The 25466-nt window shown below is 37.0% G+C and overlaps 1 protein-coding gene across 3 annotated transcripts in view; it reads right to left on the bottom strand.

Annotated features, from left to right (window-relative positions):
• b3glcta (beta 3-glucosyltransferase a) overlaps window positions 1-25466 on the bottom strand; it is a 99171-nt gene that overhangs the window by 68383 nt on the left and 5322 nt on the right. For all 3 annotated transcript variants that reach the window (XR_015940050.1, XM_088639398.1, XM_088639396.1), the window contains exons 2-3: window positions 19544-19590; window positions 8716-8755 (exon numbers count right to left, since the gene is read on the bottom strand). Coding sequence is in view for 2 of the 3 variants with exons in the window: in XM_088639398.1 (XP_088495524.1) it covers window positions 8716-8755; window positions 19544-19590 (87 nt within the window). In the remaining variant the exon portion in view is untranslated. The remainder of the gene's footprint in view (window positions 1-8715; window positions 8756-19543; window positions 19591-25466) is intronic.

Raw genomic sequence — 25466 nt, 5'->3', positions numbered from 1 at the left:
AAAGGTTATCTGTACGAACCAAACAAAAGAAGACCTCACAATTTCATCGTCTTCACTGGGAATTCTGTATTCAAGCCAAAACGGTTTCCCACAGGGCATTTCAGTCAATGGCACCTTGCCAACACATAATATATTTTTCAAGTCATCTAGAGTGCACAATTGCTTTTCAGAAACTTTTAAAAGCAATAGTCGTTCAGGATCATTTGCTTTCTCCTTTCAATTTCTTGCTTATTTCATAGAGTTCTGTGGGTTCAGTGATTTCCCTGCTGTCATTTCTGCTTTGATTATCCTTTGTCATGCTCACTAATAACTGGGAAAAAATAGACTTTTCAGAGTCTGAAGAGAGGAAGCGTACCAGGATAAACAATGTAATCTGTTACAAGTGGGCTTCACAGGACTGTTTATAATTTACAGTGTATAATAAATTCAAAAACATAATAAAATCCTGATAAATATAAAAATAGCTATTTAATAAGAAACAAGAACATTTACTTAAGTAAAAAATATTTCCATGAAATACACACTTACCTGCACAATCTGTAGCTACGTGTAGCTAAATCACTCCATAATCACACCTTATTTGTTCTTAACTTTTACTGTCAGATTAAAGTTAGGCTTCATTTGCAAATTAAAAATTTCCAGGACTGCTATTATCATTACAAATTTATATTAAATACAGACTCCTTACTGTATGTCTAAAGATAATACATACGGTTACATCTAGAAAAATATATATTGACGAGTAATAAATAGCTGACTGGCTTGGATGCCCAATAAAAAGTCATTCCTGAACAGCTGCCACCCTCTGAACTGGTTTCTCATTGAGGGATTAAAGGTATGGAAATGGCAACACAAAATACTTCTAGAAAGCGAAGGTCAGATATGGTAAGCTAGAACAATCTCTAGCTGCATATGCTGAACTCAGCTATGGGACCTCCATGTTAGGCACCAGCACCTTCTCAAAACATGAAAACTTTAACAATTTAATGCTTAATACTTTAAAACGTAGACATGAAGAGTAAGGGAACAGAACAAGATGTGGCAGCCTGCGATTTGCTGCACCACTGACATATCACAAACTCCGCTTGCTGCCAGAGTAGATTGCCGGGAGGCTCAGAGGATGAATTCTGAATGAGCGAATATGCTGCTTTATTTTATTACGGTGGTGGCAGAGTGTGATGGCAGGAAAGGGGCCCCATGATAGCCAGGTTTGCGCCTGGCTCACCAACAATCTGCTGGCAGGGAGCAGCGAGCTGATGCTTACCTGTGCAGCCCACAGGAGGGGGAGGGGAGGGAAGAGCAACTGCAAAGATGGAGCTCAAGTCCAAATGAGCTTGAAAGTTTTGGATTGAGATACGAACTGTTAGTCACTGGTGCACGTAACAGTCAATTTGGTCGATTAGAAGTGACAAAAGTGAGGAGGCCTCACCGGAACAGATTTGCCAGACTCCAAGTGTGTTTGGGCTTGAGGGGCTGAAAGAGCTACAATACCTCTTGTGGTTCAGCCTCTTGGGAGAACCACCAGGGCTAAACTTTAGAATTGTCTAAGACTACACAAAACTATACTGCTTGAACATGAATCGATCATGATTTAAAAAAACACTTGTTTTTCATAATGCTTTCTAATTTCTGATTAATGCTGCCATTTTTTTAAATCAAACAAGTGCTTTGAGGTGTCTGGTGAAAGCTCTGCTGTCCTCTCCTGGGAACAATTACACAAAGAGGCATCACAACTGTTCAGAAAGCTGCATTTAAAAAACTGCTGCTCTAAAACTTATCCAACTCAACAATATACTGGTTATTGGGCAAACATTTTTCAATTTAGTGCAAAGAATGTATCCTTTCTCCTAAAGCCTCTATTTTTCTCCATACTTCAGCAAAGAGTAGTCCTCTGATTACTGGATATACTTTGTAAATCTCAGTGAGCTTATATCCGCCATCAGCCACCAGGCCCGCAAACACTGCCAGTTTTTGGAATCAAGTTTTCAGTAACTCTGTTAAGTCTAATAGTCCCTGTTAAATCTCCTACTGCTGACTTTCTGAATTGGTTCTGCAAACCATAAGGTGGCCCACCACGAAAATGCTCAGCAAGGCAATAAAACCTGTAGCGCATTTAAAATGGCTGATTAAACCCTTGTGAGCTTCTGATAAATGCAGTGCCTGTCTGCTGATAAGCTAATTAAACATTATTAATGCTAAATTCTAAAAAACTCAGTGTAAATCCTTTAGATGGCTTCTTCATTAACAGGTTTACATACATAATCAACATTAAAAGAATTTGTGAAACAAGTTGGAAAGAAGAGAGAGATCTTTGTAAACATGTTTTTTTAATTATTATTTAAAAAGGCCATGGAACTCTGTGACATATATTTATGGTACGTAAAAGGACTACACCAAAGAAATGCTTTATTACTTCATTGATAAAAAGAAATCTACTCATTATAATAAACTCATAAGAAAACCATCTCATGCTCAGGAATAGATGGAAAAAGTCCTATATTGATAAGTTTCCAGTCGCCACTGAGAATAAACTGAAATTACCCCTGTTCATTTCCATAACTCCAAAGCCACATAAAAATGCTTTGTAGTGTTACTGCAAAGGTACAGCTTAGAATTTTATAGCCAGAGACTATTCCACATAGCACACTTAGAATGACCAATTACTTCCGCAGTAATCACCTCCGCTCTACAAATCTCAGTTAGACAGGATGGATGAGGAAACTGCATGTTATTTATTTCTAAATCTTTGGCCATTTTCTGCACTGCAACCTCCTTCAGTTAACAGTGAGATGAGGTCTGATACAGGTCTAACATATAGCACTGTAACTTCCTTAGAGTGCTAGATTCCTATACCACAGCCAGTTTATAGCTCCATAGCTAGGTCATTTCATTTACCACCCAGACATCTTCACCACTTGAGCCACAATATAGAATACAGTGCTCAGACTACTCTCTGAAAACATAGAGCGCCCCAATAAAAAATATTTACTTTTTAGATGTAATGACTTTCCAAGAACACAAAAAAATGATTGACATAATTAAACAGTCATCACATAATAAGATAAAATCACCTGCATTAAGAGGCTTGACATAGAAGAAAAATACTGATGCTTTAAAACTTGTTTCCTATAATATCTAATCAAATTACTTGTAAATGAGGAATATGTAAGAGCCAGTACTACCCTACCCTTTTCAGACAGACCTAAATGGATACCCCGCTGCTCTATACAAGACTAGCAATCAGAAGGAATGTCACCCATCAGTTAGTCAATCTGATTACCTTGCACAAATTTAAATGGCACCTTCAATGCCAAAAACAAAACAAAAGCACTCCTCAATGGCAAAACAGAAGAGGATTTTATAGCATTCAGTGTAGGTGTCTGGCCAGGAGTATAAACTGCATTAAATAACACAACGCCATGCAGAGAAACCCTGAGAGTGAGCATAAAAGCAGAGAATAAATCACTTCAATGAGACACTATCTTCCAAAAGCCATGGAGAACACACAAATGTTAAGCTTTTATCTAAGCTTTCTTTATACAGTCTATTCCACAGAGAAGAAGCAACAGAGATAAAACGCCTCCTTCCTCTCCGGAATAATTTAGAACGAAGTACAAAAAAGGGAGTGAGCATCTGTCTGACATGAATAATGTGAACAACTGAAGGTAGCATACTTTACATTGTCTTCCTCCTCCTTTGGGAAGGGAGTGTGGTGCAGGAATTAGCACCACTGTTATTAGCACTTCCCATTATGATGGGTTAGACTTGGATACATGGCATTGTAACTGACCCCCCACTTTTAATCAGCTAGGGGCAATTAATTTCAGTACCTGTTGAGTGAAATTTTATGAACTTCTCCCTAGAGAACTGAAACAACTCAGGATCAAATACTGCAAAAGACTATCAGCAATCCCTCTGTCACTACTCTTCATGCCTTATAATGCAGCCAGCCAGCTCTTGTAAGACCACGAATGGCTCTTCTTAATGAGAACCGCTGGAAGGGTGGTGTTGTACCGTTAACATTGAGGATTCTGGCAGAATTGCAGGTTTCATCATACTGTAATTTTCGAGCAGATGTGCAGGCTCAGTAAAACAAGTCAGCGCACCTTTGACCTCAACGGTCACAAACCTGAAGTCAATGGCCTTTCAAACCATCAGCTACTGTGCCCACCATAAGTATTGGGACTGGGAAGTCAGAATTGCTATTTTTGCTGCATACTCAAGCAAATTCGGATTCGAGATGTAAATTAAGGTCTCAATGCATGTAAGACAAAAGTACAGAATGCCACCTTTTATTTCTGGGTATTTCTATGCATATATGCTTTAACATTTTAGAATATTAATACTTTTTGTGTTCCATTATTCCCCATTTTAGGTGAGTATTATTCTGCACTGTAGATATCCCTCCTCCACAAGTCTACTGTCAAAGAGGATTTATAGTGACTTTAAACAACTGCTAGTCAGTGCCAAGGATTGGTCATGTATGCCTTAAATAAATTATTTAAACGAATTAGTGTGTCATTTTGTGGCATTCTTCAAACATAGAACACAGGAAATAAGCCTGTTTATGCCTCCACAGTTGACATGTTCTTTATGTGACCAATTGTTGCCCATTGCTCTGTTTTTAAAACTGGAATCTCAATGTCAAGAGAGACATATCAATATGTAGTGTCATACTCTGTCAGGGAGCTATTAGTCTGATTCACAGAACAACAAAACTATCTATTTCTGTTTGTGACTGCTGTGCAAAAAGCAATCGGCTTAGGCATGAGAAACATTGTCAATAGATTAGATTTCTGTATAGGGCAGAAATCCTTCTCATTCGAATGCTGATTGTTCCTCTGTAAAACTGTCATGCATGAATGAGTCGCATCATTTCTACCTATAGATTAAAAGATTTTGTGCAATCAAGAACTAGTCTTTCTTTTTTTTCTACTTTTTTTTCTCCAGCACTGCGGCTAGAGGGCTAGATTTCTGGAAAGCCAAACAAAATAGACAGAGAAATCTAAAAATATATGAAAACAAAGAAAATCCGAATAACTACAACTTCAGTACAGCATGTATCAATTTACAGATTAAATGCAAGTGTGGGATGACTGATAATGTTAAGTGGGCTATTTTATTCTAATTAAGTTCTGGATAGCACCAGTTCATTACACACAAACTTTTTTCTGCAACATTTGAAATGTATAGCTTTTATTGGATCAGCATCCAATAATATAGGCAAACTAATCAAACTATTATAGCTATATACTGTATCTAGACAATATACAGAAAACTATATATACTGTAGACAATAGCTACTGCCTTTTTTTAATCTGTGTCACAATGAAGAGCACTTTACACCTAACACCTAATTGCATAGTTCCACCCATCCACACATCACTGATTCTTGAGAAGGTGCTGAAATTGGTGATAAACTGGTGTTTGTGCTATAAAGGTGGTGTTATCAAAACTCTTCCAAACACACAAGAACAAAAGTTAAAACCAACATGGCAAAGAATCAGTAGTTAAGCAATGGTGCTAAAAAAATGTTTCAACGAGGTCTATTTTATTTTTTCTTCTGTGATAAACAACAGAACACTTAAACAAAACATGCCAAATAATTCTACTTTAGTTTCATATACCCTGCTGTAGATATTTAAGTTCAACACTTCAACGTTTAAACGGGCAAAGCATAAGGTCAAGCATCACTTGTGTATCATCTCAAAAGGTTAGTTTCAAAAAGATTTTTTGCCCTGAACTCTGAAGCAATTTCCATGGGTATTGAAAAATTTAAGAGCCTCATTAGAAGTCTCTCCCTGCAACCAACTTTCATGGATGTCAAGACACCACACCTTAATGCAGAGTTAAGAAAATTTCTTTTAATCAGACTCATCACAAATTCAGCAGTCCATGCCCCTAAAGATTACTCTTATAATGAGTGCTGAATACAGGCTTAAACTCCTCTTTACATCAATAATTTAAGATCAGAAGCAATTTATTCCTCACAGATTCAGAATGCAAAGTTTCACCGCGAGGATTTATCTGCATGACTTTTTAAAAATTGCATGGAGTCAACTTTTTGCTATAAAAAGGCCAAGAAAACTGTAGTACAGTAGCTATACGTCAACCCTGTTAAAAGTTTTCTAACTAGATTGCATAAAAAGGTATGGAATAGGGCTAATGGAAGCACAGCCAGCAATTATGTCACAGAAAACAAAAACAATTTGGAGGCGATCCAGACACATATCTCTGATACTGTACTCTTTCAGTTTATATTTAAAAATACAATTAAAAAAAACTTTCCTAATCAGGAATGTTGATCCAAATGTTTGTCTTCATATTGTGACATCCTACTCTTCCAACCTCTGACTTGTCAATAATTATTTCACCATAAGCACAGTTTAATTTCACATTGCTGTGAGACTTCTGCTCACCCCACTTCACACTATGCTAAACTAAGTGATTTTCTAAAAGTGCATGCAATAAATGGGATATACTGTAAAAAGGACATAGACAATTGTGCTTGAATTTCCAAAAGACACTTGGTAGACCCAATACATTTGTTTATATAAAGTAAATGAAGATGCAAACCTATTTTTCAGAGGGTATAATACATGTTAAATCTGAACCCCAAGCTTCTCTCCCTGTCTGTGTGTCTCATGGAGAGCAAGTTGGGGTATGCGAAAAGACAAACTCCTCATACAAGAAATTGTACAGTATATGGCAAATAAAGTGATCTTATCATATTAGGCAGCTCTAGTAGAACTGGTGAAGAAAGATCGGACGAATACATTTGATCAACCAAGTAATATGAGTAATATACTGTAGTTGTTTTACATTTGTATTACACTCCATGTAATAAAAATGTGGACTTATAGAAAAAACAAAGCATTTTGGCTTGGAAAAATTACAGCTCCAACAACATCTAATACTTTACTTCTACACCTCGTAGAAGTGTGAGTATTAATATAACTTGATGATCGATTTATTCTCCAGGAGTAAGACAGCGAATGGTGGGGGTGACGTTTGCCATCCCATCAGGTGGGCTTCTTTGTCAGGAACCTTTTCCACCGAGCTGGATGCATCTCATTCTAGTTCTTTCTCAAGCCAGAGTCACACCAACTCCTTGATCGTGGACCAGTGGCTTCTGAAGCCTAAAAACAACAAAACTGCAGAGATGAACAGACCAGTGCAGCTTTTTCTGCCTCAAAAAATCAACTCGGCTTTGATGTTCTGTTGTGTTGGGGTTTTTTCTCCCCACAGACAATAACACAGGCCCTCGCGCCAACTTGGCTCCCAAGTGTGTCAGGATACATTACATTGCCTGAGCGTGATTTCTGAACTCACTCACAGCGCTACATTTGTCCTTTTCCACAGCAAGTGCTTATGAGGCAAATGAGGGCCTGCCAGCTCCTTTTGATGCATTTTCTTGAGCTTTTGCTTTCATTGTTGACCCAGTTCACAGAACAAGAGGCACGTTTAAGAAACTCACGATTGTGATGCTTTTGATTTCTCAAGTAGCATTCAAACACAACAACCCACTATTAACCCTAAGAGTCTAAATTTATTTGGGATTTTTAAAAGACAAATAACTAATTATATACCATAACCTTCAATAAATTAAAAACGAAAATATATATTTTAAGGCATTGAATATTTCAATGCGAACATGGTAGAGTCCTATTAAAAATATAACATGGACATCTGTATTATCACATTTCAAGGTGGTCTGTAATTCGTTAGTTTTTCAAAATGTTTGAAAAAATGACATACCTGTAAATGTGAAAAAAATCAGATGTCATTCCTTGAAGGTTTTGAAGTTTTATGGGCACAGTACAGATAAAACAAGAAAATTGTGCCCAGTTTATTTTCTGAAAGTCATATAGGCAACCAAGAAAAAAGAAAATATGCACATTTTCAATTACTTTTTTGAAACTTTAAAATATAAATGCAATATAAAATAAATACAAATCTGAACAGCCAGTGTAACTAAGTAACAAGGGCATTTCTAATTTCTGAAAACATTAATTGGAAATTATTTTATTAAAAAAATAGAAGAAATATGATCAAAAGTACTTAAATTCCATTCTCCCATTAATTTATTTCTTACCTAGTGTATTTGTTTGTTTACTGTGGGGAACTGCATTCCACCAAAAAATGATTCTGATGCACAAAGCCCTGAGGATTTTGTTTTATTCAAATTTGTACACTTTGTTTTGATTTGTGCTTTTCCATTTTTCTCTAGTAACTGCAAAAACCGTAAAAACGCTTTTTTGTTTGCTTGAGCATTTTGGCAGGAGCTGAAATTAATAATTGTCTGAAAGCATTCCTTCACCTGAACCTGATTAACATTCATTCTCAAGACACAGAAACAAAGAACTACACTGTAAAAGTTTAAGAATTAGTTGCGGTTCTAATTTTTATATTAAAATGTCAAAAACTGAAGATTTATTGTTTTCAACTGAGAAAGTCTCACACAAATTTACCTCATATTTGCTTTGTAGTCATGGAATAAAGCTAAACTAACAAGAGGGACAAATAATGATCCAATTAATGAACAACTTCCTTCACAGAAAGAGAGGCAAAATCTATTTAAGGAATGAGGCAATTAGCAAGGGAACAAGAATACATTAAAATGTCTTTGCTTCTAACAATCCAATTCGCACTTATTTAAAGGTTAGAATGTCTAGCATTCACAGTCAAAGAAAATCAAAATGCACACAAACTCACCTAATTGTCTTTCATTGAAATGTTGATCATTTCTCTGAATCTGTAAGGAACACAAAGAAATTAGAAATTCCCCAAAATATTAGGCTATGCTATACAACACCACATACGACATATCACCTCTGCAAAAACAAAATGGTACACTCACTGAAGAAATACTGTACAATCACTGCTTTCGTTTTATAACAGCTTCTCCTTAAACTTCAAATTTATCTTTGTTGTTTGTTTTCTAAGAGGAGATATGATAATAGGGTACATGGAAAGACATTTACATTGTTTTGTAAAATGTGTGCTCCAGTTATTCTGGGAACCTTTTCATGATCAACACTGGCTGACTGAAAGTCCATCCACGGTGGATCACAGTGTCCTCTGGTTTTTATTCCATCACTGGCAGTTATTTGCTCATCCAAACTGATGCGACACCCCTTTCAAGCACGTCTGGTAAAGCTGGCAAATTTAAAAGGGGCTCGTGATTCAAAGTGCAGAGCCATGTGAATTCCCTGAAGTCTGGAAAGAAGTGTTCAATCACACAAACCAAATAATTAATCAGTCAAGAACTGGGGTAAAACTGAAAGCCAGAAAGCACAAGAGGCCCTTCAGGAACTAAATTAGATGTTTCTACAGAAGACCTTCATCTAGCAAAGCTCTAGTTTGCGATCAGATCAATCCATAAGGTGTATGGAAGTCTTAACCACTTGCTGCTTCTCTTTGTTCTTGGCATGTCTCATTCAATGGATAATAGGAAGTCAAAGGTGCTTCACTGGCGAGTGTATAGCACAAGTACTGTCAAAGCCAAAACAAAATAACACAATAACTCTTCAATTAGAATGAGTCAGATGGACAAATATTTCACCCTTCTCTCACCTTCCTACTCTTGTTCCATCAAGCTCTATTTTCAGTCATCTTTCCTCTGCGTTTCTTATCCTTCCTTCCCACCCTCATCCTCTCGTCCTGTCCCTTATGCCGGTGTCACACTACACGACTTTTCCAAGGATTTTCAGTTGTAGCCTTCATTTACATAATCGTAAGAAAATCACAGCTAGTTGTCGGGAGTCGCAGCGTGCGCCTGTAACCAGTGACACCCCCTGCAACTCGGTCATAGCGCTCTTAACAGCCCCTACGACTCTCTATGACTTGCTACGATAAAATCAAACTGGTTTGATTTTCTCGTAGTGAGTCGCAAGTCATAGGGGTGGGAAGTGAGCCACATCTCTACTTCTGAAATAATGTGCCCATTATATTACAAGTTATAGCGCAAAGGAACAAGTAATAGGTTTATTCCATGCTGAAAAAAAGAAAAGAGAAAACACAACGTTTCGGCCGTGGAGCCTTCATCAGGTGTGAGAGAGACAAGGCAGTAGGCAAAGGTAATGTAGCAAGAGGACAAAGGCTGGGAGGGAGGAGGAGTGATAGGCGGGAGCAGGGGACAGAAAGAGAGGCCAATCAAGAGGTGTGAAGTCAGAATAGGTGCAGAGAGGTGTGAAATGAAACTTCCAATGAATGGAGAAAATTTAAAAGAAGATTAGTCTGTCATTAAGAGAAGGGGGAATTTGTGATCGTTAAGAGAAGGGGGAATGTGTGATTGTTTCCAACATTTGTGTTTTATATTTTTAATTATATTTTTGAAGATGTTTATTTGTGGAAAATGTCAGTGTTACATTTTTCATGATGTTTACATGCTTGTTCTCCATGTTGTTTAATTTACTTTCGTGCGGTGCTCCTCTTCCTATTCCCGTGTGCTCCACGTTGATTGGCTGCCAAAAGGAGGCAGTACTCGCAGTACTTTCACGGCGCAACAAGAGATTTGGAACCATGATAAAAAGTCGTGAGGGAATCATGTAGTCACCCCCTGTGATTCCTAGTCATATAATTTGACGACCTCTAAGACGGAAAAGGCAGCAAGATTCAGCAACTGCAGTCGTTAAATTTGACATGCCCTCCGACTAGAAGTTGTGTCAAGTCGTGTAGTGTGACGCCGGCTTTAATCAATCACAGCCCTCAGTCTTATGAACATAAGAAAGGTTGCAAACAAGAAGAAGCAATTCAGTCCTTTGGAGGCCTTTATCTAATTGATCCAAGAATCTCATCCAGCTGTTTCTTGAAAGAACCCAGGGTATCTGCTTCAATGACATGGTACTTTATTAGATTGTTTCAGGCTGCTCACAATATATTTACTCAGTGTCTCTGCTGAACAGCTACATACCGACCAGCCAGTGGAACTTTGTGTTGGTCCTCTTTTAACAAGTCTCATAATTTCTTGTCGTTATCATGAACACTACTTAGCAAAACACGGGGGGAAAAAATCACTGGAAAGCCATTTATAGTAAGAGAACTGGTGGAACAGCAATAACAAGAAAAATAATTTCTTTTTGAAAAAAATGTCATGAGAAGTATTCCTTTTTTAAAGAGGGCAAACTATTCTGGGCATGTGACACAAGATGAAACACTCCAATCTCTTAAACAAGTCTCAATCCTCAAAACGTCTTAATTCCTGTACATGAGAGCTAGAAGTAACATGGCACTTTTTATATCCAGGGATATAAAATGTAAGATTTAATCCCACTGAGTGTGGCGCTGAAGATTCAGATACAGATGTACAATTCTTGTACAATAATTTGTTGTTGTTTTTTTTTTTTCATTTTTGAAGAGCCTTGATTTAACCAGATGACAGGGATACCTTTTGCCTTTTTTCCTCACCTTAACCTTATCGTTTGCTCATATTTCATTCTTGTTAAGACAGAAGCTGATCAAAACCTTCAAGGTATTCTAAGTTAATAAGGCTTGAAAGGAAAAGCTCAACGCAAACCACTGAGACACGCAGATCTTTTCAGGCTTGGTTATACTAATCATTTATCAACAAAAAATGTCTTCATTCCACTGAATTCAGTACAGTGCAGTAGAAATACCTACCCAGGCAGCCATGATTTTAGTTGAAATATAAAAAGAAAGCCCTTAGCAATTTTAACAAATAATACACATGCTGTGTCTTCTAAAAAGATTCTTCCTAATTGTCGGTTTTCAACCCACAGGCAGCAAAACTGCTTTGCTTCAAGGAGTGCTGTATCCTCAATTAAAGTATTCCTGCTTTCTCTTGCAATAGCTGTCAAGAGTTTTGCTTACCGGAAACCAAACCGAGTAATCAAAATCACTGCATTAAAAAGATCCTTGAAGCAACGTTCTTTCCTTTCTTCCTCAATCTGTACAGCACAAAAATAAATTACAAATCTCTTCAGTTCTTGCCTAAGCCACACAACCAGTGACATACTGAAAGAACATATTAAGCTGAAATTGTTTTGATTTATAAACACCTTTAGACAATGACTCTATTCCTGGCAGAATAATTTGCTATCCTTTTCTCTGTCGTTTATCTGAAACACATTAAACGATTCATAAATCATTATTGAGGCGAATGTGTCACTTTTATTTGCAAAGCATCACACTGCCTTACAAAGCACAGCGATGGCATTCTCAGAGGTCTACCAACATATCCATTTAAGATGCAGCTAAACAAGCACAGGAAACAGCAACATGCCTTAATCTCCTATTTCAAACAATGCAAACAATTGCTCCTTCAGCCTAGTGCTGTCAGTTTAGCATGTTTTTAACAATATTTGTAGAATTTATTAACTTCCTACGCTGTTTTTTTTTTTAAGGAGTGCTCTAGTTGGTAGTTTCACTCCAAACTATGTGAAACTCAGAACATAAAGGTTTGCAAACAAGAAGAAGAGGAGTTTTGGTTCATCTAACAGTGGTTCTCAAACCGTGGTACGTGGAGTGTCCCCAGGTGGTACTGTACGCCAGATGACCCTGGAAATTTGTTGTGTGCACTGAAAATTTTAAAATTTTAAAATTATGTATATTTTTCATGTGTTATTAATTTACTTAATCGGTTTCAGAAAGCTTGAGATGGGTATTCATATTTTCTGATTTAATAAAATTGTAAAATACGCAGCCTACGTACTTAGCTACGTGGATATGGCACGCGCTAATACTTGAGTGTTCATACTCCTCTCGGGCTTTCAGAGATACGTTCGCCAACAGAACAAGTGATCGAAAATGAATACCTCGCAAAAATCAAGTATTACGTCATGGCTGAAAGGAACAGATGCCAAGAGTACTGATCCCAGCTCTGATAGATCACGCACACCCATTGAGAATGAGGAGGATTATACATTGGCCACTAGGGTTACCATATTTGAACATCAAAAAAAGAGGACACCCTGAGAAACTTTCCTATTGCCTTATCTGGTAAGGGGGTCAGGATGGACAGGGTTTTCAAAATATCCCAGGTTTTATGTTCATTTTTAAAGTAACTGTGATGATGCATGACTGTGTGAAATGCATAAGTCCCCTCTGCTGCAATAACAGTATCCTCTGTTTTGCTGCCAGATTTTACAAAATAATCTGTTAATTTGGTTGACGAACTCTCTCCAAGAATTGCCTTTTTGTGTTTGTCTGAGTCAACAGGAGCTTGCAAGTCAAGGACACCTTTATTTGCCACGGAGACAAAGGTATCAGGCCTACACACCAAACATTCAGCTTCCCAGTCTTCCCATGGAAATGTATTTTTTAGTTCTGCTGTGAATTTACACTTTCGCTTTTGGCATTTGAGGGTAGGAACATGAGAAACAAAATAGGGAGCCTTTCGAGGGAATGCTTCTGCACTCCACAGACTGAGTAAAGACGCCTGATTTCGCTCTCTCATGAAATAATCATACTCGTACAGGATGAAAACTGAACGACAATGTAGATCGCGAAGCGAACTAGAGAAGTTAAGAAACTCTCTCTTTCTAACCATCTTTATAACTTTTGTTAATTATTCTTCATGGTGAAATTAATGGGATCAAAATCCCGGAGATTTCTGGATATTTGAAAATTCCCCCCAGATGGAGATATAAGGATCAAAATAGAGGACATGGCTGGGAAAATCCAGATGTATTGTAACCTTATCGGCCACCAAAACTAGTTCTTCTGCTGAACTTGACATAGACAGCACTGCTAGTGTTAGCAAGCATTGGAAAACGGCTACATGGTGGTATGATCCAAATTGACTAAGTGCTCAGTGCTATTTTTATTATATGTGTGTGTGTGCACGCGCGCTCATGTTGGTCATTGAGATTTTCTGGGGTTGTAATTGGCTGTTTTTTACTGTTGATTCTGAGGAAGTCCACTGGGTTGATTTTGTTACTGCTTTTGAGGATTTAGAATACTTGAAACAAGTTCTCTTTTTATCATTAGGGACTGGTAGGCAAAATAAGAATTGTGAGCATATAAAATAACAGTTATTGATTTTCCTCATCGCCTCAACACAAAATGAAAAAAGCATCCGCCATTTACTTATATTGAGAGTGTACGGTCATGGATATATTCATATGAAAAACAATTTATCATATTTTATAAAGATGATGTATTATGAAAAGCAATAAAAGACAGTTCACAATAAAGAAACAGGCAAATGAGATGGGTATATACAAATCTATACTACAAAATTAAACAACTGAAATAAAGAGAATAGGTAAAGGAAAGCATGCATTCATTTTTATGCATCAGACAGGGAAGTGAATGCACATGCACTACTTCACCACTGATTAAGATTACATTTCTCCCAACAGTGGATAACAAGCATTGGCTTAATAAGGCTTAACATCTGACATCTGGCCCAGGGATCTTCCACTTCATGAGGCCTGAGCAGCGAATCTATGGAGCAACATTAAATATGGAAGTTACCCAAAGGAATATTTAAATATGGAAGGGACACATCTGCCATCACCAACAGATCAACTATGAACTGATTAAATCCCACATGCTTTAACAAATTTATATCTTTCTTTAAGTATAATGATTCTACGTGGAAACAAAAACATTGAAGAAAAAGAACTGGAAAGGTATAAGCAGGGCAGATGCATTTGGTAAGGCTACTGAGGGAAGGTTTGTACTGTATATATTTCCACAAAATACAAACGTTACCAGAGTGAAAACTAGTAACCGTAAAGTTAATTTACAACTGAATACAGAATACTGAAGGATTTTGATTCAAAAATACTTTACATCCTCTAGAAAGTTCAAATGTAATTTCTGATTACTTTCAATGCCTTCAAAGAGCACTGCTACTGCACTTTACTTTCTGTTCTTTCATGCCTCCTTAGGCAGATCCCTGTTGTGAGCTCCCTGCCTGATTATCTGTTAGGCCTTCGACTAAGAAAATTTTGCTATTCTTAGTAAATATTCCAGCAAAAGGACAGGACAGATCTGTCAGACCCCATTAGCAGGGAATATCCAGTTAAAGCTTCATAACATCAGGCCAATCTTACAAATTTAAGATTCAGGTTTGAGAACGAGGACAATATTAACAATATAATAATGAGATACTTGTTTTTTGGCCGTGCAATGTTTTTTTTAGCTTTGGAGAAAGCAGGTTTCATTCCCTTACACAACTGCAGAAGACTGGTGTTGAAGAGCAATGCTATAGTCTAACAGGAATCACCAAAAATAGTAATCAATACAAAAGGCATCAATTTGGTTCATACAGAGAAAAAGGATACAGTACATTCACTCCTGTCTTGAGATTCTCTTCCAGTATAGTACTCAGTTTATCGCACATTCAATACCCCATGGCATATCATGTAGAAGTAAAGTAACAAATCATTACACTGACATGGAACAAATCAAGGTGAGATATAACAAACCAATTGTTCTTGTGGAGAGCTGCAGTCTAGGGTATCTGCAACACTTTTGTATATACGGAACATTTGCTACAACTGTGTCTGTTAGTTCTCAACAGTTCTCTGTTGCAGTAAAAAACAAAGGCTACGGCAGTTGACATATTCTCTGCTGTTTTTTCCCCATCGTGATATCGGGACATTTTTTAAAAATCCATTTTGAGTTCAAATATTATGCCTATTCTCACTTTTGTGCTTGTATATTTCTTTAACAGTCTGGGCATGCACAAATGCACAAGAAGCTTTTGCAAGACATAGTTCTGCATCCAAGCTAAGTGATTCCATTTTTACGCCTCTCTTTTGCTCACTTTAACAAATGAGTGGGAGCAGTGTTACAAGGTGGCAATGACCGAATCCATCTGAACAAAACAACACGCAAGAACAAAACAAAGAAGCTGAAAGAATTAATAAAAGCTGTTTTTTTTTCATGTGGCCATAGACCCTTAATGCGAATTAAATGCTAGGTGCTAGTGTTTCTGCACTGCAATGTTTCGGTAAACAGCTTTTCAAGGTGTTGAGTAGCAGTATGTGCTAGGATCAGTGTTGTAAAAAAAAACACATTTTTCAAATACTCAGACCTACAGCTGCTTTTCACACTAAAATAAGAACAGAACGTTTCACTGCAAAATTCAAACCAGCCACATTATAATAACAGAAACTATAAAGTGCACATTTAGTTAAACTAGAACATCCATGATGGAACCCTGGAGTTTTTGTGCAGCAGTCTCTCTTAAGAAGTGGTCTTGCAAAGACAGCTGTTTGTTAGAACAAAATGTAAAGAAAAAGTCTATTTTAAATCTCACGTTAATGTATTCCACTGTGATGTTTTTTCTACAGGGGTTCCTTCACTAGACTTTTTTGGATATCAATAATTTATTTTTATAGCTTAGAGTACTGAAGCCTTTAACACTTTCATCCTTTGTGCTCAGGTGATGTGTTTCTCAAAACACAAATTCCTTAATCGCCTCTGACAAGTGGTTTTCGCAATTTGCCGTGTGAGCCTAGAGATCTGATGTGCTTGATAAAAATACATAATTTTCAAGTTGTGACAACTCAGGTTTCATCTCAACATAAATCCTGCAATAAATAAAACATCCATACATCCCTGACTTACTCATCTCATGGCTATTACTGACATGAGAATTTAAACAAGAAAGTATCATTTTTAGACGACAGAGTGACCATTGATCAGCTAGCTTCTGAGTTGTATTATAAAGGCAGAGCTTTTCTTTTAATTGGAATTGATCAAACATTTTTTTTTCCTCTGACTGAACTGACACTAATGACAGCTAAAATGGGAGTGAATTGCAATCTGGCTTCACACATCAAGGATGAGCACAATTTCTGCTCTCCTCCTGAAGCTACTGATTGCAAATTAACACGTAGCATCATGACTGGGCTACCTGCTGGGGGCTTGTTATGCTTTGAGCATTCAATTTTCTGGATCATTTAAAGCCTAATGTGAAGCAAGGATTTTTTATTTCATTTTTTTTGTAGCAACTAATCACCCTAATCATAGATTTAATCCAATTTGCCTGGACTTTATAAATCACATGATAAAAATTAGTTTTACAAAAAGTCTCTGAAACTCTAGCTACCAACAGATATTAATTTGGTTTCCATTTCTTCCCTCTGTAAAAAGCAGTGCATAAAAACATTCCATCCACAGAAGTCTCTTTAGGTTACACTAAATGATCTTCAATCCTTTATCTTATTTCAGGGTACCTGCATATTATGGCACACATGCAAACAAGCTCCATTCAAAACCTTATACTGACAGGTGGCATTAATGAGGACAGAGCAAAGCATGCATGTAGCAAAATGTAATCTAGAAATATAACATGGAATACAAAGTGCCTGAAGAATCTACACACACAGAAAATGTAGGTGTTTTTGTTGAAACCATTTTTCTCCTCTGCACTACTGTATGTGGAGAAAAAATAAGGTACAAACACATGGAGTCAAAATCACATGATTCAAATCAAGTTAGATTAAAATTATATAATAAATAATAATAATAAAATTATAAATCAGTAAGACTTAATTTAGAATATTGTACAGTTTTGACCACCACTTTACAAAAAACATTTCTGCTCTGAAATCAATCCAAGAATATCTATGTACATTCCCAGTCTTTAGAAAATCTCTATATTGACAGGTTAAAAAAAAAGGAAATGTCATTAGCCTTGAATAGAGAAGACTACAAGTGGACATTATTCAAGTGATTCGAACACTCAATACTGAATCGCAATGTTAACCCAAGGGACTTTCAGGACCAAAATACATTTAAGAGTGAGCACAAGAGGTACTTCACACAGAGGGTTTTGGGAGATAACCAGTCATGTTACTGAAGCGGATAGTTGAATATTGGAGAACTTGAAGCAAGGACTGGTTTGATTAACTACTAGCAAACAAACATACAAAGAAGAAGTGGCAATTTGGCCTGTCAAGATCATTAGGTCTTTAGTACTGTAGCTCATTGATCCAAGGATCTCATCCAGCCGTGTCTTGAATCGGCCTCGACCACATGGATGGGCATCTTTTTCCAGATTCCAACAACTCTTTATGTAAAGAAGTGCCCGTGCCTACATTTCAATTTTCAATTGCACTTCCTCGTATTTTCCACTTGTGTGCTGTCGTTCAAGCTTCAGTGTAAATTCTGAAGAGGAACATTCGATTGACTTTGGGGATAATGAATACTTAAATTTGGTGACTTATGAATCACTTTATCTTTCTTATGTTCCTATGTCTCAAGAAAACGCTCAAAAAGCTAAGGTTATTTAAGAAATTAACGATTAGAGTAATGTATACAATCACCAAAAATGGCTGGCTTCAGATATTAGGTTTCAAACTGTACTTTATCTGTGGTCTTGCTTATTTTGATAGACCTATACATATTTTTGTTTAGTGTGACGGCAAAATATACCACTTTATTTCTGTCATACAGTGTTTAAATAATGGACAATAGTAAGTTGAGTTATGTTTTTTTTTTAATCTACCAATTCATAATGCAGGAGTCTTAAATATTATCTGCTTTAAAACTTAAAGCCTTGCTGTTATGTATCCTTCTTTTGGCCTTCAGTAATTTCGCAGTATAAGAGCTGTTAAACATATCCCCCATGGAGGTGTTCTGTGGCAGCTTTGTGAATTTAACAGATGCTGCAGCAATCTAAAAATCAAAATCTAAGATGCTGAGACTATCACACCTGCACAGTGAATTCAAATTCTCTCTATAGTCATGGGGGGATGGGAATGTGCAACATCTTCTAGCATTAACACAAGAGACCTCTTATTTTCACCTGTAAGTATCATGATGTCATAACATCTAAGCTGCAAAAGTGCAGCAATTAAGGCCACTGGTGTCCCAAAAAAAATCATAAACAAGGGAATGTTTAACTTCTATCTCTGACTGTCCTGTCTTTTTAAAAGTAGTAATCAATTGCCTTCATGGTCTGTTTCTCTTTCTGGCGTTAATACAAATATAGCTCAAGAAAACAGTATTTTCCAGAGTGCTACTGTTGCGCTTTACAATGATAAATACCTCTTTTGGCTTAGGCAATGCAGCCCGTGTTGTGTTTTTCTGCTATTCTGTGATAAAGCGATGCTAAATACTGAAAACAAATAACAAATAAAACTAATAGGGCACAAAAATGTGGACTTTAGAAGGAGTTTTTGTCACATGAGTTACTGTAACACTTTTCTATTCCTTGCCATCAGCAGCAAATCTGTTCAATGAGACTGATAAAGGGGACAGAGTCCGCTTGATGCATATTAAAAGGTAGTTCACAGAAAAACAACAAAGTACAGGATCCCTGTGCTCTGAACAAGGAGACAGAACACAGAAATTTGGTGCTCACAGGGAATCTGTGAAGGACAGATCTGACTAAGACAAGGAGAAGTCATTGATCCGCCCTTGAGAAAAACACATAAACTTGAATTCAAAGGCACTTGGTGACTAGAGTCTTTGCAATACATAGCCCAGGGGAAGCTAATAAGAGAGAAACGTGGACATGAGGAGGCATAGAAATGAGCAAGATGTCACGGCTTAATATAAGCTTACCAACACAACACACAAACAACTCTGTACTAAGATTCAATAAAGTAATCCTTACCTGTGAGGAATCTTCTTTATAATCCCCAGCACAAACATTCACAGATACTAGAGGGAATAACAAAAAAAGGGCTTGAGTCAATAACTTGATGAATTCAAATTTTAGAAGCCCAAGAAAAAAACAAACAAAGGAATGAGACAATGCCAATAAAAACACGAATGCCCTTCCTGTTGAGTGCTGGGAAAAGCAGCAACCCTGAAAAATAAGATGAGTGATGAAGCCTTTCAGAGCATGATTATTAGCCTCTTAAAATGACCCACAGTTTTGCCATTTTCCTACCCAGCAACAGTAAAACACAACAATTCTGAACAGCCACTATACACTGAATGGCCCCACAAAACCCAGAAAAACGTTAAATTACTCCACAAATTAGACAATTCGCACACTTAAACAATTAATAACTTCAGTGTAAGGAAGTCCATAAAACCCTCTGACATTGGAATTTAAAAGAACAGTTGCACATACAGACACCATAGTGCCTGTTACAGAAGAGGCCCATTAAACACAATCTGTTAACATCATCATGAAGTGGGCTTTTAAAAAAATATCTTTATATTGCCTTGAGGTAGAAATCCCATCAGTCTGCATCAGTCATTGTTTCTTATTCCAAAAATAACCAGGGATTATCTTTACAATTAGAGCAGAGGGGAAAGACAAAAAGAAACGTTGAGCAAAGTAAATCCCATTCAATAAGAAATGACTGCAGAGACAAAACAGTTAAAAACGACAAACGGCAAAGGGTAATTCTAAATGGAAAAGCTGGATGTTTGGTGAGACTGTGTTTAATACACTGATCAGATAACAACAGGGCGGGAACGTTTTGAGGGACAAAACTGAGTGGCTCAATCAGTAGTGGTACTTGTTTCGAGCACAGGCTGAATGCGACAGCCCAGCCACTGCTGGCTCTGCTAAGATGCATCGCAAAAATGACCGGGGCATAGCCAGAAAGGAGCAGGCTCAAGTCAGTCGGGGTTGACTTCATCCACCGTTCACTAGCAGTGATGCCAGCGAGAGACCTGTTACCATTCCACCCACAGGAAACTCTCTGGTGACACACACTGAGAAGCTCTAAGCTATCTGTTGACTCCGACAGGTGAGCGAATCAGACGGTTAAAGAACTTGTAACCAAGTAATAACTGGTGATTCAAAATAAAGAGGCGTAAAATGATAAATAACTCATAATTCCATGTTTTAAAAAATCTTTATGCATTATTTAAGAAATTACTATAACGTCAGCAGACTACCATACTATTAAAAATCGAGTATCTCATCTCAACTTGAAATTATAGTGAGTTATGTAACTAGATGCGTCACCTTCCTTATTCAGTATTCTGTGGGCAAAACCTATGTACTGTAACAGATTCACATCACACAAGTGAGACCTTTATTTTTGTTAACAATTCTGCACAGTTATCCACAGTGCCACTCAGAGAGAAGTCAGAAAAGAAGATTGCAAAGGAACCAAGAACAATAATGCAAAGCTTTTGAATGATTTTTCTTGATCCCTTTGTTGCGGTGCTGCAACACTAAAAGCCATGTAAAAGCAGAAGTAAACAGTTTACAAGAGAATAGGTGTTTAATAACAGATGATAATAAAGGAACTGTAAACAAGTTAATGAATTTTTCATGCAGGTCTCTACAATAAAAAACACCAATAGAATGCTCCATGTTATAGGAGTTCCATCAGTTCTGGGTAGTCTAATTTTAGAACTGACACAAACATTCTGCAGTGGCTAGATAGCCTTACCAACTAATACAATTCCAGGGTCTTTTGGCACTTCACAGTTGTACCTAAGGCAATGAGGAGTGTTATCGCTGACATTTCAACTCATAGAAAACATAGGAATAGTGATATGGCAACATCACTTGGAGATCTGCAGTTGACCGATTTCTAAAAAAGGAAAATGAAGTGAACAAGGAAACTAAACACTGATCAGTCATATTTCTGTTACTCGGGACATTATGGAAACGACATTAAAATCTGAATTAGAAGAACAGTTACAAACCAACAGCATATTAAAAGACAAATACCATTTAGAAAGGTCTTGTTTAATCTTTATAATTTATTTCAAGCAAGGAACAGGGTCAGTGGATTATACTAAAATATGCAAATTGACATATTTAGATTTCCAGAAAGCGCTTGATAATCCTTGCATAAAAACTTAGGACACATATTATACACCAAAGGAACCCAAGGTTATGTATCCACACAGACTGAGAGCTGATTAACTAACAGGAAACACTGGATGATCTTAAGGTATATATCCTCTGATGGGCAGATATAAGCAGTGGGGTGCTGCAGTGATCTGTACCAGGCCCATACAGTAGGTCTTCATTATCTACACCAGTGATTTATATTCTAGTACAATTCGCAAATAAGCAACATTTGAGATTAAAACAGCAGGTGGGTGGCAAAAAGCAGCCAGGGAATTGCAAAAAGAAAAACAGGAATCATGAATGATTAAGACACTTGCCACATGAATATATCATCAATAAGAGCAAAGGGAAGTTATGCCCAAATTAATCAACACACTAGTAAAGGCTTTGTTGTTCAGTTCTGGTAACCAAACCACTATATAAAAAGGATATTATACCTTTGTAATGATCTGAAAGAACAACAAGTAAGCTTCCTAGTCTCAGAGATTTGTCAATTTGCAGACAGACTATAAAATCTTAATCTCATCTAGAACACAAGAGATTGAGAGAGGAAAATATAAACAGTGTAAACCCAGGAGATTATTTCACACTTGGCACAGAAATGAGGACATGAAGGTACAATTGTAAACTATAAGGAATCTATTAAAGGCATAGACAGCAAACACTCATTTACACAAAAATATGCAAATATCCTAAATATAGGCCCATTAAAGAAATGACCGGATGAAATTTAAGATTCATTTGGCTACTTAAAATACCACATGAGCAAAATTGACTGAATAGCTTGTTTTTGGCTTATTTATGGTCATACCTACAAATAAGGTACTTTCATATTCTTTAACAGTGATACAAACCTTTAAAAACACACCAATACACCGAAAGCAGATCACTATGCAATGTCCCCAAAACACAGAACTGGAATTAATGGCAACATGTGGTTCAAGAATGTTGTGAAGAGGGAACTAGTCTTATCAACTCTCACATCTTAAGGTCTGTTTTATGTTGAAACTCAACTTAAAAAGACTCCCACCAGACATCAGGAATTTGCACAGTATTTTGTTCATTCCTTATCCCAAAGACGGATGCTTAAATACCCTTTAATATTATGTTAACCAAGCTGAACACAAGCTTTGTGGTAATGTAGTGTTTTCTCTGCTGCTACACAAACCCTGTGGACATTCAAAGAACCTCAAGTTCCAATACATCCTCTCACAAAATTTTCATTAGCACAGAAGATATGCATCAATATCTCAGGGCTCTCAGCAGGCAATTTTCTGCATAACAATCCTTAAACAATACGAGACCAAAGAAGAGATAAATGCAGCTGTCAGTTTCAGCAGGCAAACACATGAAATAGCTGGGATGGAGCATTAAACAGATGAGGAATAGGGAAGGAACACACAATTATGGAGATTTTTGTGCACATTTGTCTGACTCTCTAAAGAATGTTACTCAAAGAGGTGGCAGGAAGGGTAAGTATATAATTAAAAGTAATTAACTTGAAACAGAGACAAAGCTTCCTCTCAGTCTTTACTTCTAATGAAGCACAAGAGGAAAATAATGATTAAATACAATAACAAAACCTCACTGCAAACAGTAAAGTCAAGTATGCAGCAAAAACTCTCTAAACAGGCAGGAAGAGTACCTGTATACCAGTCATTTAAAAATAACACTCCGCCACAGCAGAAAGTCTGTGTTTTACACAGTTGTCAAAAGCAGGCTAACCACAGGACAAAAATACCACAGGCTGGCCAGTACTGACAGCTGTGTCTTTGTGAGTAATATTATTCGGAGTTATGAAATAAGACATTTTGAAAGCTCCTTAAGATTGGAAAACATGCATGTCTGGGAGTTCTTACTACCAGAAAGAAAGACGTAAATCTTAATAATGAATGAAGTATTCTCCAACATTTACAGCCAGTGAACACCTGCTGAACAGGGGGGCATAAGAAGAGCTTAAGATCAAGTGCTGTAGGAAAAAAAACACTGTACAGTAGCATTGGCCTTCCAAGTTTCTTTCAGACCTGATTCTAAAAAGCATACCTTGGCTTAAAAAGTGTACTTAAAAATGTAGGCCTACAATATAGCCAAGTTTGCTCCTTGTTCCAGTACATAAGACACAAAAGTACAATCTCATCATGCGAGTCCCAAGAGCAAGGGTGTCCGGAAAAATGGAAAATGCCATTGGTTGTCACTCAAGTGAAGCCTGCAATCTCTCAGACAGACATGATGAGTAGGGCTGGAAGCACCGCTTTTGACATCTAGTTTGCTGAACCCATTTTAATGGAATATTTTCGTTTTTTTTTTCCAGGGGATACAAAATTACATCGTACCCTGAAGTAACTAGAGGGTACGCTCTTTGGTAACCATTCAACTCACAAAAGAGAGGATCATCTCATTGATGTGTATTGTTTCACCTATATTTTCTACTGATTTTATGATCTGGATCCTAAACTATTTTAATGAAAAAAACTCTTATCCAATTTGGCTTCTTTAGTTCAATTTCACAGTCAATTTAACAAATTATGAAAGAAAAAATCTTTAATTTTTTATTCTTTCTATAATCCTACGTGCAGTGAACAGTTGTCTCTTTAACCCCCTTTTCCTTTACTGGAATCATTTTTCTCCAGTGCACTTATTCCAGAACATTAAAGACCATGTGATGGGATATCCAAGTGCTTTTTGCCTTCCATTTCATTCCATATAAGCTCTTCACACAAGGGACATGAACTAAATGTAATGTAATTGCTTAGTGTTTGGGCTTTTAATCTGATAGCTACCGTAAAGATTCTCTAAGGGAGCTTCTGGAAAGGGAGGTACACATAGCATGTTAATGCTATTGATTACAAGTATTATGATTCTAAAATATGAGCTTAATTCTGTTGAAAAAAAGTTCCTTACATTCCTTACAGACAGGATAAAAAATGTTAAAGGTATCTTAAAGTAGGAGTTGGGAGAAATTATGGTATATTATTTTTTAATCTGTCATTTTAAGGCAAATGTTAAATTAAATCCATGATAATTAAGCTATATAACACTTTATTATTCCCTAACAGCTCAAAGAGTATCTAGTCTTCTAGGTATGCTGACAATACACCAACATTCATAGCTAGTGACAATAAATGAAATCCCACTCACTTTCTGCAAGCCTGTATCAAGGATTCTGACATTCTGCTGCAGCAGCGCAAGTTCCAGTCCAATTAAATAATTCTGACTCCTGGCTGGTTAAAAGTAGTAATTTTATGTCTGAGTACATTTGCTGTCAAGCTTTATTGCTCCAGAGAACAAATCAATCCATTCTTTCTCACTATAGCAAATGGTCTAGAAAAAATACACTCAAAACCACAACCAGCCTCATTTCTTGTCTGCATCAACATACTGTATGCATTTTCGGAAACGAGAAAGCAAGTTCTTGCTATGAAGCACAAGCTCTGAAAATTGTCCTTTGGGCCTTAGTCATATTACTGTGTCTGACATGATGGTTTATTAAACAGTTTTCACAATCAGCTTGCTCTGTCAATGAGAGATTAATGTAAAAAGGCTGATGCAGAAATTCCATTGACCTTGATTTAAGGAGCATGTAGTTCCATTTGTTTGCTAAGGAAAAAAGGATACAATGGATTCTCTAGCAGCTGAATTAATTTTTGATGTGTGATGAACAGCAGAGATAGCCCTGGCTTTTTGGCCATACTTTTATTTCCAAGGGACCTCATAGCCCCACAGCATTACACTGCTTCTTACTGCCTTCAAAAGACAGAGATCGAAG

This window comes from Lepisosteus platostomus, chromosome 7 (assembly GCF_059453375.1).
Source record: "Lepisosteus platostomus isolate fLepPlt1 chromosome 7, fLepPlt1.hap1, whole genome shotgun sequence".
Taxonomy (NCBI): Eukaryota; Metazoa; Chordata; class Actinopteri; order Semionotiformes; family Lepisosteidae; genus Lepisosteus; species Lepisosteus platostomus.
This window is presented reverse-complemented; position numbering and strand designations above follow the sequence as displayed.